At 25.0% G+C, this 16,852-nt stretch overlaps 3 protein-coding genes across 4 annotated transcripts; 2 read left to right on the top strand and 1 right to left on the bottom strand.

Moving 5' to 3' along the window:
• The first annotated feature begins 441 nt into the window (after positions 1–441).
• On the top strand, positions 442–3,259 carry LOC129607111 (ribosome-releasing factor 2, mitochondrial). 2 transcript variants are annotated; one of them, XM_055517847.1, is made up of 7 exons: positions 442–667; positions 731–893; positions 944–1,606; positions 1,676–1,898; positions 1,955–2,478; positions 2,537–2,900; positions 2,956–3,259. In XM_055517847.1, the coding sequence occupies exons 1-7, from the start codon at positions 535–537 to the stop codon at positions 3,118–3,120; spliced, it is 2,235 nt and encodes a 744-aa protein (XP_055373822.1). In that variant the 5' UTR covers positions 442–534; the 3' UTR covers positions 3,121–3,259. The 2 variants fall into 2 exon arrangements, with proteins under 2 accessions (XP_055373822.1, XP_055373823.1); XM_055517848.1 differs by having other exon boundaries at positions 532–667; positions 721–893.
• Positions 3,260–3,587: 328 nt separating this feature from the next.
• LOC129607045 (uncharacterized) lies at positions 3,588–5,111 on the top strand. Its single transcript, XM_055517740.1, has 6 exons — positions 3,588–3,641; positions 3,708–3,797; positions 4,170–4,415; positions 4,491–4,649; positions 4,775–5,005; positions 5,079–5,111. Exons 1-6 carry the CDS (start codon positions 3,588–3,590, stop codon positions 5,109–5,111), a joined length of 813 nt encoding a protein of 270 aa, XP_055373715.1.
• Positions 5,112–6,862: 1,751 nt separating this feature from the next.
• LOC129607125 (uncharacterized) lies at positions 6,863–9,133 on the bottom strand. Its single transcript, XM_055517866.1, has 4 exons — positions 8,281–9,133; positions 8,129–8,214; positions 7,577–7,616; positions 6,863–7,250 (listed from the first exon to the last, which is right to left on the bottom strand). The coding sequence occupies exons 1-3, from the start codon at positions 8,909–8,911 to the stop codon at positions 7,608–7,610; spliced, it is 726 nt and encodes a 241-aa protein (XP_055373841.1). The 5' UTR covers positions 8,912–9,133; the 3' UTR covers positions 6,863–7,250; positions 7,577–7,607.
• Positions 9,134–16,852: the final 7,719 nt, after the last annotated feature.

Raw genomic sequence — 16,852 nt, 5'->3', positions numbered from 1 at the left:
AAAAAGTGTCATAATAAATATCCTTTGATTAAATTTTTTTTATCAGCGTCGTTATTTTTTATTCCATTTCAAAACTTCTGCGTTCCTTCAGTTAACATATACAAAAGTCCAATCTGAATTTTTACATTTCTGAATTTTTCATAAGCAATTTGAAATTTTTCTAATTTTGGAGCATAACGAATTGTTGCAAATCAAAAGTTGAATATTTTATATACTTAGTTACTTTGTATTCAACAGTTATTTGTATTTACAATATAGGAGAGATTTCGTAATTGAAAATGTATGCTCCATAATTGGAAAATAAGTATGTGCTATTATGGTATGGTTGTTCTAGATAAACTTAGAAAGAAAACTTGATATTGTCATTTATTTTGTAATTCAATTCTTCTTAAATCCATGTTAATTGGGTTTATTTACGTTCTTTCAATTTAGGTTAGGGATTAAAAATGGAATGTTAAATAACAAGATTTTTTTACAATTATATTAGTTACTTTAAATTTTATATCAAATATTTAAATTTAAAAAGAAAAAAAAATGTTAAAAAGTGGCTATTTATTTAAAAATATTATAAAATCTAAATTAGTACCAAGATATCTAGTACCCACAAGATATAATTCAAATGTTTCCAAAATTAGAAATATAGGAATTCTTGCTCACATTGATGCTGGTAAATGAAAATGATATGCTGAATGGATTTATATTTTAGTTTAATAATTAAAGCTCTTATTAGGAAAAACGACAACAACAGAGCGTATGCTTTTTTATTCTGGACGTACAAGATCGTTGGGAGAAGTTCATCATGGCAATACTGTTACAGATTATTTAACCCAAGAAAGGGATCGGGGTATAACTATATGTAGTTCTGCAGTATCATTTCCCTGGAAAGATTTTAAGTAATAAAATTTTATGAATCAACTGAACGCCAATAACAGAGCAATTTCAGAATAAATGTTTTAGATACACCAGGTCACATAGATTTTACAATGGAAGTCGAGCAATCGTTATATGCTGTCGACGGAGTTATTATAGTTTTAGATGGATCAGCAGGAGTTGAAGCACAAACTGTAACAGTGTGGTCTCAATCGGAAAGGCATAATTTACCTAAGATAATATTTCTTAATAAAATGGATCGAGTTGATTCCTGTCATGAATCTTGTTTAAACGATATAAAATATAAATTTGATTCAAATCCAATGTTGTTACAATATCCACTAAGAAATGAAAAAAATGGTTTGGAGGGTGTGGTTGACTTAATCGAACAACAAAAAATAATTTTCGAACAGAAATCACTTGGAAGAGAGTTTAAAAAACTTAAATTGGAAGAGGATGAATCAATTTTTTACACAGAAAAACGAAACGATTTAATTGATTTTTTATCTGGTATAGATGATCAAATAGCGGATAATGTAATAAAAAGTGAGAATTTTGATAATGTTTCGAATCAACTGATATATGCAGCTATTCGGAAAGCAACAATTCAAGGCAAACTTGTTCCTGTACTAATAGGGTCAGCTTACAAAAACATTGGTATACAACCTCTTTTAGATTCTGTGATAAGATATTTACCTCATCCTTTGGAGAGAAATCACGTGTTCGATTGTTTTGGGTAAAAATACATAAATTTCTTGATCAGTGGATTTCTTAAACTTTAATCATATTGTATTGACAATTCTAGAAATGATTTTGCAGGAAAAGTTTTTAAAATAGTACATGATAAGCAGAAAGGACCCTTAACTTTGGTTCGAATTTTTAGAGGATCATGTAAAAAAGGTTCTCGGTTAGTGACAAATAGGGGATCAACAGAAACTATTCAAAGACTATATGAACCATTAGCTGACGAATATAAGGAAGTTAGCTCGGCAGAGGTTGGTGATATTGCAGTATGCAGTGGAATGAAGGTAAATAAGATTGATATTTCATTTTATAAAATTGATTAACCTCAAGCTTTTTTTAGGGTACCATTACGGGAGATTTGCTTATTTCTAGTATTACGTCTTTTAGGAATGCTCAGAAATCACTAAAAAAAGAAGCATCCAAACTATTAAACCAAAATTTAGATCCTTCGGAAGATGAAGTTGATGAAGACGTAATAAATGAAAAATTTGCTTTGCAACCTAAAATACCCGATGCTGTTTATTTTTGCTCAATAGAACCCCCAAGTATGTCTTACCAGAATGCCCTTGAAAATGCCTTGCGTCAGCTCCAACGTGAAGATCCGAGCTTAAGAGTCAGTTATGATGAAACAACAGGCCAAACAGTTTTGGGAGGAATGGGAGAATTGCATATGGATATTGTTAAATCTCGAATTTTAACTGAATATAAAATTGAGGCCGAATTAGGACCTTTACAAATATCGTATAAGGAAACGCTTTCACAGAAAGGAACTACAACATTAGCTGTAGAAAAGGAAATTGGTGGAGCAAAGCAATCTGTCACAATTACAATGTCTTTAACTAAAAATGCGAAAGAGATATTTATGTAGTATAATAGTTTATTTAACTATTTTAATTTTTTCATTTTGCCTTATTACTTTAAGGTTAGATAATGCACCTGAGTATGCAGAAAATTTGAGACAATTACGTCCTCGACAAATCAAAAATATTAAAAATGGTGCAATCGCAGCGCTAGAACGTGGACCAAGAATTGGAGGTCAAGTTATAAATACACAAATATTATTACATAGTATTCAAATAGGTCGTGGAACTGCTGATCCTTTCATAATGGCAATATCAGCTCAATGCGTTCAGAAAATTTTACGGGAAGTTGGAACTAAACTATTAGAGCCTGTTATGCTTCTTGAAATAGTTTGCCCTTCTGAATTAATTTCGACCGTGATAAATGACTTGTCAGGGAAAAGAGCTACAATAATAAATATTGATTCTAAGGGACAAAACAATAAAGTAAATAATAATTCTACTATTTCATAAATTTTTAATAACTTTTAATGTATTTCAGATTATACAAGCAAAAGCACCTTTAGCAGAACTATCAGGATATTCAAGTAGATTAAGGACAATAACATCGGGTAATGCTTCTATGACAATGGAACCGTCTGGGTATTTGGGAATGAATACTTCAGATGAAGAAACAGCTATAAGACGAGCTCAAGGATTGGAGTAAATAATCAACTCATTTTGTTAATTTTGTATATTTATTATTCAAAACATATTCCATAATAACGTTAATGTTATCAAAGAAGTGTACAACAAAAATAAAAATCAGAGTAAACGTAAAATAAAATACTTGAAATATGAGAAAATTAATCAAAAAATTTTTTAAATTGTGAACATGTACCAAAAATGTATTGTGCTTGTATATCGTTTGGTTATAAAATTTTAAGTAAAATATTTGTAAAACATACTATACTAAGCATAGATAACAAAGCTGATTAGGTTTTGATTCAACTGATCCATAGCGTTTAAAAAAAGTATAAAAAGTCTTGTGTATTGAATTAAAAGAAAGTTAAACAAATGGCATTTTCAACTCAAAAACATTTTTTAAACAACAATTTGGCAAATAATAAATTAAATGCAAAATTTTCTGAAATCGGAGTTATGAAACTAAAAGATAAATTAGATAAATTCAAAATGAAGACAAGAGGTTTTGAAATGCAGACATTGTCAAATAAAGCAAATAGAATGGTAATATACTTACGTTCCTTTACAATATAATCTATGGAGTTAAAATGATTTTAATTTTTCATGTAGAATAAATCTTTGTTATGTAAACCTAATATTTCTAATATTCTAAAACTCTCAAGCGATAATGTTTCCGCAGTAATCAATTCATGTTCTAAGGTAAGTAAAAGATGTTTTTTAAATAACCTTTAGCAAACGCTATTAAAGAAGTTTTCAATTTAATATTTTCGTAAGGGTCAAACTTTATTGGGTTCAAAAGATGAAGATTATTTGTATGAGCTCAATCAGATGACACAAAAACTGCAAATTATTGAATGCACATTAGTTAAAATGAACACAGAAAATATAATAAAAATCATGAATTCAAGAAAAATTGATGAAAATTGTAAACAATTAATAAACTCGATTAGAATTGAAGAAGCCACATTGAAAAATCATGTAGTGAAGCTAAAAAATATTGTTGAAAATTTGAAAAAATATTTAGGAAATGAAAATATATTAAAAGAATCAATTATTTCAGTAAAAATACAGGAGCCATATGAGAAAATACTTGCTGATCGCAATAGGCTACGGTCTCACTTGTGTCGCATAATAAGCTGTCGCGGTAAAATTAAACTTATGATAGAAAAAGTAAAAAAAACGGATTGGTTGGAAATGCAGCTTAAATTGACAAAACAGAAATGTTTATTTTACCAAGTGCTTGTAAGAAAACAATTGCAAATACACTTGGAAAACGAACAATTGAAAAAGCAAATGAAAAACGTCGAAAATATTATTGTAAAGTGTTATTTTTTCTATTAAGTTGTATTTAAATGATTAAAACTACATCAGTATTTAATTTTAAATTTTTAGTGTGAACATCATGAATTAAAAACAAAAATCAGTGGAATAATATTCAAAGTTTCCAATAAGACAAAGGGTTTAGAAAAGGATCTAGAAATAGCAAATGAGAAAATTTATTTTTACGAAAAAATAATACGAGACTATGAATTTCAATTAAAAGAAGCCATGGTAATTTAAATACATTGTTTTTCTTGTTTTCAATTATTTGTATTTGAATTAGGCTTCCTTATTTTTAAAAATAAATCTATATAGTAAAAAAACCTTCATTATTTTATGTTCTTACATTAATTTAGATTGCTATTGAAGAATTATTACATGAAAACCAAATCAAGACTAACATTTTCGACGAACAGGAACATTTGGTGAACCAATCGGAAATAATGACAAAAGAAATGCATTTCAATTTGGAAGAAAACCAAACATTTCAAATAGAACTTGAAAATACAAAAAAGGAATTAAGCGATTTAAGATTAAAATGTGGTGAAGATGATGAAAAAATGTCATGTTTATCAAATGAAAATCAAGTTTTAATAAAAAATTTAGAAAATTTTTGCAACGATATATCTAGTATTATCGGTTATTCCAATAATTTTGCAGAACATGATGAAGAAAATGGAGATATTAAATTGAAATACAAAAGAAAACTTGAAATATTAAGAGATGAAATTATAAATATGAAAAGAAAATATGATTTTGATATAGATTCTTATGAAAAACTAAATGAAATACATTTTGTATCAGTTAAAGAAAAAAAAATATTAACAAATGAAATTAAAAATTTAAATGAGATTATAATAAAGCAGGATATGGTATCAAAATTAAATGAAAAAAAGATGGCAGAAAACGAAAGTACCTTGCAAGAGCAAAAAAAATTAGTTTGCTGCCTGCAGGAAGATTTAGAAAATCAAAAACTCAATATACAGAAAATTCAAACGAATGTACAAATATTAGATAAGAGCTACAACACTTTAAAAGTAAGAAATAAAAATTTAGTTAAAAATCTTGAAGAAAAAGAAATTGTTCTTGAAAGAATACAAAATGAATTAACATCCGCTGAATATAAGCTAAAAGAAATAAATAAGGAGAACATTAAACAAATTCCAGAATTCTTTAAAATTTTCAAATTAGAAAATGAATTGAACCAAATAAAAATTGAATTAGGTAATATTTCCATGCATTTGAATTTTATGCATAAATTTTTAATGATTTCGTAGAATCAATTCATAACTTTGGACATTCCTTGAAATCTTTATTTTTAATCCTAGGTTGAAAAAATTCGTAGTCTTTATAACTATACCAAGATTAGCAATCTCATTCTTATATTAATCTTTCTCTTTTGATAATGGGCACATTCAAATTTTTATTTATTTTAGAAAAAAACGAAAAAATTATTAAAGAAATAGAAAAAGATGAAGCTATAATAAAAGCAATTCAAGAATCTAAAAAAAGTGCAAAATTCAACCGTTTATCCCAAGATAAAGGAACTTTTTCTAATTCAAACGAAAAGGGTCGTTGTTTAATGAACGAAAAGCTTAAAAAAGAATTAGATAATGAAAAAGAAAAAACAAAAATATTTAAAAAAACTAATTTTGAAAAAGTACCAAAGTTTTTTGATAATATTTATACAAGATCAAGACCCGGTTTTACTAAAGATTTACTAATTTGTAATAATAAATTTAAAAATTCTTACAGCCAACCATTGAAGTCGACTATAAATGAAAAGAACTAAAATTATTAAATTCAAGCTGTCCCAAATCCCAAATTTCAAATTCAAGCTGTTTCAATCCCAAAAATACAAATTACTAAACTACAATTTATTGGTAAAAAGATTTTCGATTTTGGAATCAACAATTTAAGAATTATGCTTAGCAATTTAAGAATTATGTTGTATTAAATTTGACTATCGCAAAAAGGCAAACTAACTTGAGTTGAAAAATGTGGTAATTGTGATAAATTTAGTTGTTGTACACCAAACATATTACGAGAACTTGAGAACTGTTCAGATATTAAACGTAAGAATATTTAATATATTGTGTATTATACTATATATTTGTAGCATTTGAGCAAAATTTTTATATTTTTTATTTTGCTGTGAAAATAATTGAAATGGATATTAAAATACTAAATAGAAATTTAAGTTTTATTAAATAGAAAGATTTTAAATCCAAAATTTTTAGTCGTCATAAACAAGTTTTTTAACAAAAAATTTTTAAATAATTTTCTTAATATTTAGTATTTTTATTTAAACCTTGTATTTTATAGTTCTTTATATATGCCTAAATTCATTATAATTACATATGTACATATGTATTTGGGAAAAACTTAGGATTTTCCAACACTACAATATTTCATTTTCATGCAAATAAAAGAGGAATAATAAATACTTTTGCTTCCTTAAAAATTATATTATATATTTTTATTAGATTTGCAAATATTTTAAATTAAATAAAACATATTGTTTCTACATTAATAAAAATATTCGATCCTTCTTTCCACCTTCATATTAAAAAACAAAAATTTAGGAGTAGGGTAGAATACGTACCATTCAAATCAGGTTCTTTTCAAATGACTTGCAGCTTTGGCTTGTTAAAAATATATCCAAAACGAAAACCTGAAACTGCCGAAAAGTATTAAAAGTATTTTTATAAACAAATATATTCGCCATTTTTTTTTTTTTTTTAAATTTCAGAACGATACTTTTACTTTATTTTTTTCATACTTAGCCAATGTGTTAACACACTTCAAGCAAAATCTTGTTATGTTCAAACGCTGAAATATTTTTATATGATGAGAATATTTGCTCATTGAAATATTATTTAAACAAAATCTTTCCTTAAAATGTTCTACCATTTAAAATTTCTTAATTTTAAAGTAAATTTCCAAAATAAAAATTTATTTTGCATGTCCCAAATTGTATTTATAAAAATCATTTTATAAGTTTTGATTTAGATTTAAATTTTAAAGAAAGATATTGAAAGCTAAATTAAATTTTGAATATTAATTTTTCCAAATCCTAATTTAGCCTTTTTTGTTTTTATTTCTATATATATACAATATTATATATACATGTATTAATCGCTTCTGATATAACCCACCTTTTTTTGTAAGACCAAGTGAAAACAATGGTCATCTCCCCTGGAATGTTTAAAAACTTTGTTTAGTTATATTTTTATATCTATGTTAATTTCTTTGTGTATAACTACCCTGTCTCCTAATATCTGAGACTAATTCAAAAAAAAAAGAAAAGAAAACAAACACATAATAATAAAATGAACCAATAAAAATTTGTAAAATTTTGTAAACTTTTTTAAACAATGTTTCTAGAGTAGATAGGAAATGTGATTGTTTTCTTTTTTTTTCGTAAGTAGGAAAGAATGAATCGATTGACAAATGAGCTTATTACTAATCTTATAATAAAAAAGAAACATTTAACATTAATTTTAGTTAACATCTAATTCTGAATCGAAAATTAATTTTGTAGTGGATCTTAAATTACATTTCGGACAAAATTCCAGTGAAATTTTTCCGCGATTAATATGTAAGCATACGCCAAAATCGTCTGCTTTATCGATCTCATCTGAACTTTTTGTGTTAACATAATTATGTTCATCACTTATATTTTGAAAATTATACTCATTTTCATTTACCTTTTCGTCACATATTCTGTCGGAAAATATAGAATTATTATATTCTAAGTTATCCCAGCTATCATGTAGTGCACTGGAATTATAATCTGTGAAAAAATAATCATTATCAAAAATTGTTGAAAATAAATTCACATCCTGGTTTATAACTGTACCATTTAAATTATCATCGAATAAATTTGGATAGTCTGTTTCTGAAGAAAATGAATCACTTCTGAAGCAATCACCACTATAAGTTGGTGAAGTTTCTGGAGTTTCTCTACTTTTAGTTGAACAAGATGATTTCGGTATATTTGATGTTTGCTTAATTGTGTTAACCAGCGACAGAATTTCGGATTTGTTAGATAAAATATTTTTATAATAACGTTTCTCATTTTGAATCTTTTGTATAAATTTAGCTTGCTTTTTAATTACTTTCTGCAAGTTTTTTTGAGTTTTTAAATATTGTAAAATGCTGTTTTCAAGCCTTTGAACGTATTCCTTTTTCTTTTTGCGATTTTCCCTCGCCATCAGAGCATTTCTATTACAAGTTTTAGGATCAGGTTTTCTTGTTGGGCGGCGTTCTACTTTCATTTTGTTCGAATTTGAATTAGCTGGTGATTGTAAACGTTTATCACTACAGTCCCATTGGGACATCATTTCAGGTATAAATTCATCTTCTGTATCGGTCTCACTGTTTTCTGTTGATGAATAATCTACATTAAGCAAACTTTCAAAGTCATACGTGTTATTTGCAGGAACATCAATTTTATATTCATTAACACTTTGATCCTCACAGGTAGCCATTTTTACAACGGAATCCACGTTTTAGCAAAACAATTAAGGTAGATAATATTATACTTGCTATTTTTTTTCTTTTAAAACTACTTACTGTAAGAATATCCCTAACAATTATTTACAACTTTAAATGAAAAATCAATTTTCTCAAATCTATGTAAAATTTTTGCAAAATTCTTAAATAAATATATTTGCACAATAAGCCAATAAAAATGCTTATGAAAATCTTGCAAATTAAAACGTTTAAATGTCATTATAATCTTTCGCAAAAATGTCATAGTATTGTCAAAGTTTAAAGCCCAGTTAACATTTGACAGCTTTAAATATGCTTATTAGCGACTCTTATCGGCTTTTTGGTAAAACTATTTAATCTGATAAGTCAATTTTGTTTATATTGTTATTATTCAAATAAAAAATTAATTTCAAAAATAAGAAAATATTTGTATTTAAACTTTAGTAGGTAGTGTGTTAAGCAATATGAAAGCAAATGAAAAATTCGTTTTTGACGAACGGAAATTTTTTGGAAAATTCACTTAAAATTAGCAATAGATGTCGCCGCGGCTGTTTTATTTTTTAAGGGCATTTTATGTTATTTAAAGATTTAACAGTTTTAAAACCGCGATAGTTAATGTTTGTTTTTAGTTATTTATACAGACTACTATTAAAGGACTAAATTAACAAATACAATATTTGCTTGATTTGTATTTATATAATGTAAATAAATTGTAAAATATGTATATGCATTTGTAACATGATAATCAACATAAATTTGCGCATTTCCATTAAGATAGACATACTGTGGAGCTCACTCGAAAACAAGATTTTTTTACATTTTCGGCCCCCTAATCAATATGGTATACTACATATGTATGTACATTTATTGTTGTATGCATTTTTGACTCACTTTGTGCAAATAAGTGCCAAAAAATTTGAAATAATATACATACATATTATATGTATGTAGGTCATTGTATAAAGACTACACTAGTTTTTATACAATTTACATATGTACATAGGTAGTCACATCAACTAGTTCCAATTTAGTAAAGTTCTTTTAAATTTAGATTGTGTTTGACTTCATGTGAGTAATACGAAAGGGCTGCGGGAAAAGTTTTTGAAATAAGAAATTCATATTTCGCCTATAGAATACTTTGAAAGATTTTGATTACATACCAGAGTTTTAGGGCGCAAGCAGACATGCATTTTTTAGTTTTACAACTGTTTGATTGCTCGTTTGTATTCCATAGGTTTTCATTCCATATTCAATATATGTATGTATATGCCAATTAATGATCGCATGTAATTCAGCAATCAAACAGTTTGTTGCTCATTGGTATTCCATGGGTTAGTATTCAAGCAAACATGCAAATGCTGCTGTATGATCGCATGCAATTATAAGTAAATTAACAGTTTGTAATTTTTGAAAAACTGATTGCAATTTTTAATTAATGCACTCAATTTGAATTAACGCAATACTTTAGTTGCTTAGATGTGCTTGCAATGATTTTAAAATCAAGTAGTAATTCCTCAGGGCTCAGACAGACAAAATTGCAATTGCAATTGCAAAACTAAAAATTGCATGTCTGTCTGCCTAAATGTTGATTTTTATGAAAACTATTCATTTATAAAATCTAAATACAGAAATGATTGTTATGAAATTTTTGTTTGCGAACCCTTATGAGAATTTTGATGGTACCATATACATAGTATATATAGTCACAATAATTATTTTTGTAGTGCATTTAAGATGTAAAATTAAAATTAATATACTATTTAAATATACAATAACTTAAACCAATTTAATGTGAAGAAATATTAAAAAAAATTAAATCATAAAAATTCTAAAATTATGATAATAAAAAGGAGCGAAATTCAATTTGGTACTTTGATCTCTTTAATATCTCATAAAAATCATAAAAATAAATATTCCATTCATTGTACTTTATGTGCTACCATATTTTTATATACGTACATATATACAAGTATGAGTACATAAATACTCGTACATACCTTATAATATGTATATACATATATGTGTATTTTGGTTAAAATACGAAGTATTAAAACAGCATTGAAAAATCTATACATTTATAGGACAAAATTTAAGTATTCAAAATTGTAATCACATCACGAACTGTCATGGCTATAAAATAATTATTTGATTCTCTCTTCCTAATTCAGGAGACTTTATTTGTGACCGAAAACAGAACTTATATGGAATATATGTATGTACATACGTATATAACTGCATTAAATTGTATTTGAGAACAAAAAAGTAAACAGGAACAAAGCGGTTGTAAATGTTATTGGTAAGGCTACCGTTATTAAATCATAATGAAATTGTTTTTTAGTTTTTTTCTCAGTTAAAAAATTACATTTTATGTTGTATTATTTTTTCAAAACATATTATTCACTTATCATTAATATAGCGAAATAGATTCTGCTGTTGATTTTAAGTTTATAACTAATTTGAATTGTTGAAAAATATTTTTGACGTTATGTAATTACGTTTATTCCTGAAATGATAGAATTTATAGTTCCAATTTTTCAATGTAGTTCACTAAACACCATCTTGTTCGCTAATTTTGTAAATAGAGGGATCTTGTTAATTAAAACTTTTACCGTTAACTACCGTTAAGTGTGAATAATTTACTTTATTATTACAGTATTGTGGTGTTACCAGGCCCTGTTTTGACTTGTTCGGTGCTGTAAGTGGATTTCCTGTTTTCCAACGCTAATTTCAAATACTTACTTTGTGTATATGGTAATCCGGCGATGGATGTTATTTATGCCCAAGAATACCATCATAATTGCTCTAAATCATTAAGTCTGAAACAGCGTCCAAACAGACTGTTGCTTGATAAATTTTAATATTTTCAAATAAATTGTTTCATATTTAGACTTGGACGCAATAGTTAAAAACCTTAAATAACTAAAATGACAGTAAAAATTCCAATCCTACAACTTGACGTTTAGTTTTGACTTAAAAATCTTCAATAATTTAAGAAATATAAGAAAGATTATATATATAAAATTTTTAATATATCTTTTTTATCCTTTTAGATTGCTTATTGTTTAAAACTCTTAAACCAAAGTTTCTTATCGTAATTTCTTGTCACGAAGTATGAATCAGCAATGAAAGAGTTGATTACACGTCAGCTTTATATATACATATGTGGGTGTTAGAATTCAACCCTAACTTTATTGTGGCAATGCAACTGTGCGGATTATTATAAAATTTAAATATTGAAATAATTTTTATAAAATTTTTGTTTGCTAACTTTTTTCTTCTCTCGTAAAAAGTATGAATCAGTTTGCTGGAATAACTTTTGCCAAACAATCCAAATTAATTGTCTTTTTTTTAATTACATACATATTTTGATTTTGTATTACTTAACCCTAATTAAACCTCAGTCTAGCGTCAATATTGTTGTTGACAAAAGCATTGTAACTTTTAATGCTGTCAACAAATGTCTACATTTGTAATGTAACTAATTATGTAAAGAAAATTTTAAGTGATTTTGTTTTTCGTGCAAAATGGAACATTTTGAAAAGGAAAAGTATTTTTTTTTTATTTTTAGATAATAAAATTTAGTTGTAGAAGTATAAAAATTGAAAATAATTTGTTGTTTTAGCAGCAATTATTCAAAAGTTGTGTACAAAAGTTGTTATGCAAGAGTGTGTTCTGTATAAATTGTTGATTGTCGGTTAATGACTGTCAGATGTAATTTCTGTCGACCTGCAATTTGACATTATCGTTTACACCTTTTGTCATTCAGATCAGTCTGTGGTTATATTTTATTAGTAAAATTTGAATTTAATTATTACCTAATATTCACTGGGACAACTCTTTAAATAATTTAAATGAAAAAAAAATTTTATCCCAAGGGGATCTTCTGTAATAAAAAAAATTATACATATAAAGTACATATATATAATGCTTTTTCATAGGTGAATAACTCATTTAAATCCGTGTATGAATATAGAAATACATAATATAATTTAGTTTTATGTTTATAGTATAATAAGATCATCTCGAATTGGCTATTTTTAATATTTACGAGATATTTTGTCTTCTGATTTCATGATTTCATATAACATATATGTATAGCATGTAAGTATATGTATGTATATGAAATATAATGATTTTGTATACATATATACCAAATATACAAAAAAGTCTCTAAAGAAAGATGATAAATTTTTTTTTTACTTTTTTTTCGCTTATTTTGTAAGGAGAAAATAAATTTATGAGAACCATTTAGAATAATAAAAATGTATTTAAATAGGTAATATAAAGATATTAAAGAATATTAACAAAACATTAAAGAAATATTTCAATATTTAAATTTTATAAACGCACATTATATTTAGTACTTAAATTTATATACATATGTACAAATATACATACTTACATACATGCATGTGTATTTCCATATTACCATTCATATGCTTAATAATATGTTTAAAATGCTATATGGATCGTGCCTTCTTATTCCACCCCCTGTTTATTGGGTAATAAAAATTTTTTTGTTGAAATAAAATTAATTTTAGGTTCATCAACAAAAAAAAAAAGAATAATTACAAATAAAAAAATATAAAAATCTGGTGTTCAGCATTAGTGTTAAAATTTCAAAAATTAGAAAATTTTATATAAGAAACAAAAAAATAAAAATATAAAATGTGTGATGTTATATAGAGAGAAATTTATAGACAATTAAAACTGATTTTTATTATGTTTCATTTATATAACAATAAAACATTAAAATAATATCAATTGGACCTCAAAAAAATGAACAGAAAGGAAAATGAATATGCTGTATAATATTTATATAATGTGCGTATTAATATTATAATATAATATGTCTACTCGTATAACAAATACACAAAAGTATGCATATAACATTTTCTTCAAAAAAATAATTTTTAATATTGTTGAATATTACAAATTTATAATTTTGTTGAAAAATAATAAGAAGCAGTCATTTACAAATTTCATACAATTTACTTATATACAAAATATATTAAAATTTTTAAAATTAAATTTTTTGTTTTGTACAGTATGACAGATTAATATTTTAATAAACCTGAAAATAGCAATTTACATATAAATGTACACATGCAAATCAACACGTACTACGTATGTGCTATAAGGTTCAATAAAATATGTGCGTAGCATAAAAAATTATAAAAATAATAATAATTCGGTTGACATTTATGATTAATAGAGCAAAAAATTATGCTTAAAAAAGAAATCATTTAGTTGACAAAAGATGAACTTTAAATTCAATAATATGCAATGCTATTCGTTAATATTAATAGCAGGATAATAAGAGTTGCAGTTTCTGTATGTATTGCAGTATCGTTATTAATATTTTAATTTTTTTTTTGTAAATTTTTTCATTTTAGGATGCATATACATGTGATACAAAGTTCCGACGGTAATCATCTGTAATACGTCGAATTCCTTGTTATTTCAACTGCAAAAAATTTTATTTAATTAAATATAATGTTATATAATGTAAGTTAAGTCAAACGAAGATAAATAGAATAATTGATAGTTATGTTGCGAAAGACAAATTTAGAAAATGCACTGTGACTATTGCTATTTCAATGACACAAAATTTGAAAATTCAATTGATAGAGACGGTAAGGAAAATTTAAGTAGATCCCAGGTCATATAGGGGTAATGCTCACACAGCTAAGATAGCTATAATTGATTATTTAGGCCTCACTTTCCACATTTATAGCATCTTGTAAGAAATCGTTTGCAGAATTATCTTGAGTGGGTAAAATAACGACGACACATGTACATATTAAAAATTCACAACTATTAAATTCCACAAGGATAAAAAATAGATGCTTTGTCAAACTATGTCATACCAGTATGACTCATTTATGTGTAATATAGCAGAGTGCTTAACATCTGTTTCAATTTTGCAGAAATTCTACTATATCTGTCGATCACATCACATTCTTACAGAATGTCAGTCTCTCTATCACAAATTCGTTTCTACTTTTTCTCCACACATAATCCCTTTCTCTCTCTTATCCCATCCAAGCAATACCTACCAATATTGAGTAGCAATACAATATCAATATTGAAAATTAAAATCACTTTTCAAAATGCGAGCCAAGGAGGCTATAGACTTGGTGTAGCTAGTGCTTTATTGTATTAATTATAATTTTTATATTTTGTAGGTAATATTTATAAATAAATAACAAAATAAATATTTATTTTTTTATTATAAATTTTTAATTTAAACTGATAATTTTGCAAATTTTAAATTTAATTCTAATAGATAGTACTAGTATAAATGTTATATCTTTATATCTATATTATGTATATATATTAATTTTTTTATGAATTCTTAAATGTAAGTAATACACCAAGTAAGCATCAATTGATTTTCTATTCGTATAGCATTCATTTTATTGAGTTATATTTTAATAAGAATCATTTACATTGATTACAAGAATTTAAAATAATTACTTTATATAATAATTATTTTATATTTCTCATAGGTGCATCTTAAAGATAAAAGAAGGACTCTGAATTTAATAAAGCATATTTCAAGATCTTTAATAAAAGTTATATAGTATTGAATTAGAACTGAAACATGACTTTCAATAAAAACCATTGAATTTTGCTATTATAATCAATTTAAATTAATTAAAAAATATTAAATTCTCTCCTTATATTATAACGTATGTATATATATAAAAAATTTCTTTAAATATAAAAATATGAAAATATTTTCAATGCATATGCTTTTTCAAGTATATAAATATTACAAAATATTTAATTCGATTTAAATTAAATTAAATTTAAAAGATTTTTTATTTAAAATTAAAACAAATAATATTTCAATTATTGTAATATATGTATATTTAGTTATAAATTTGTTATACGAGTATGTATAAGTAGTTTGGAATCATAATGAATAATATAATTTATATTTATGTATATATGCATATATAGATATTTGAATTATAATATATAACATTATTATCATTCGTTCAACAAAATTTGTGGTTGCTATCTTATAGTATAATAAATGCATTTTATATAAATATAAGCACATATAGTATTTGTGTAATATCCACAATGTATACTATATATATATGCTCATAATTCACATTATATAAATTTCGCCAAATAAAAAATCCAATACAATTTCATTATTTCACAAAGATATAAATTACAATAAGTATAGATTTTATAAATTAAAACAGAAAATTATAAATAAGATCATTTAAACAATATAAAATGATAACAATAATATTTTTATATACATACATAATTATTCTCTTTAAATAATTTCAATTACATATACAAGTAAAATAATAATATTAATAATAATAATTTTTCAATAAATATCATAATAAGTATGTACGATATATGTGTAATATTAATATCATAATATTTTATTATACTCTATTACAATGTGTATAATAGTGTCAATTTTTGTATTCATTTCAATGACTTGAATCGGCTTTCATAATATTATTATAATAATTTTTCAATAATAGCTTTAATGCAAATAATTTGTAATAATTTACAATTAATAAAATCAAGATAAGGATAACAATTTTATCACTGACGAAAATTTGTTTTTTGTAAATATAGGCATGGAAGTTGCACATGTCTGTATAGTATGTATATGTATATTTGTCTGCATATGTTTGTATTCAATATTAATTCTTTTTATTTTTGATGTACGGTTATTGTTCAATCATATTGTTTGGATTGAAGAATTAAACAATAATTAATTATCATATATGTATAACAGTTTTTGTTTTATAAATGTTATATTGTAATTTGTACTATATGTGTAAAATTAAAGCATTATATTATTATACATTACAAATTATGTAATTAGTAAAGATTGGAATTTTTTTTTGTTCATTTGAAAAATTTTCCGTTCTATTTTAAAATGAAAATATTGA

This window comes from Condylostylus longicornis, unplaced genomic scaffold (assembly GCF_029603195.1).
Source record: "Condylostylus longicornis isolate FDR11 unplaced genomic scaffold, ASM2960319v2 ptg000026l, whole genome shotgun sequence".
In the NCBI taxonomy this organism is placed as follows: domain Eukaryota; kingdom Metazoa; phylum Arthropoda; class Insecta; order Diptera; family Dolichopodidae; genus Condylostylus; species Condylostylus longicornis.
Note: the sequence above shows the minus strand (reverse complement) of the source record. Positions and strands in the feature narration are given on the sequence as shown.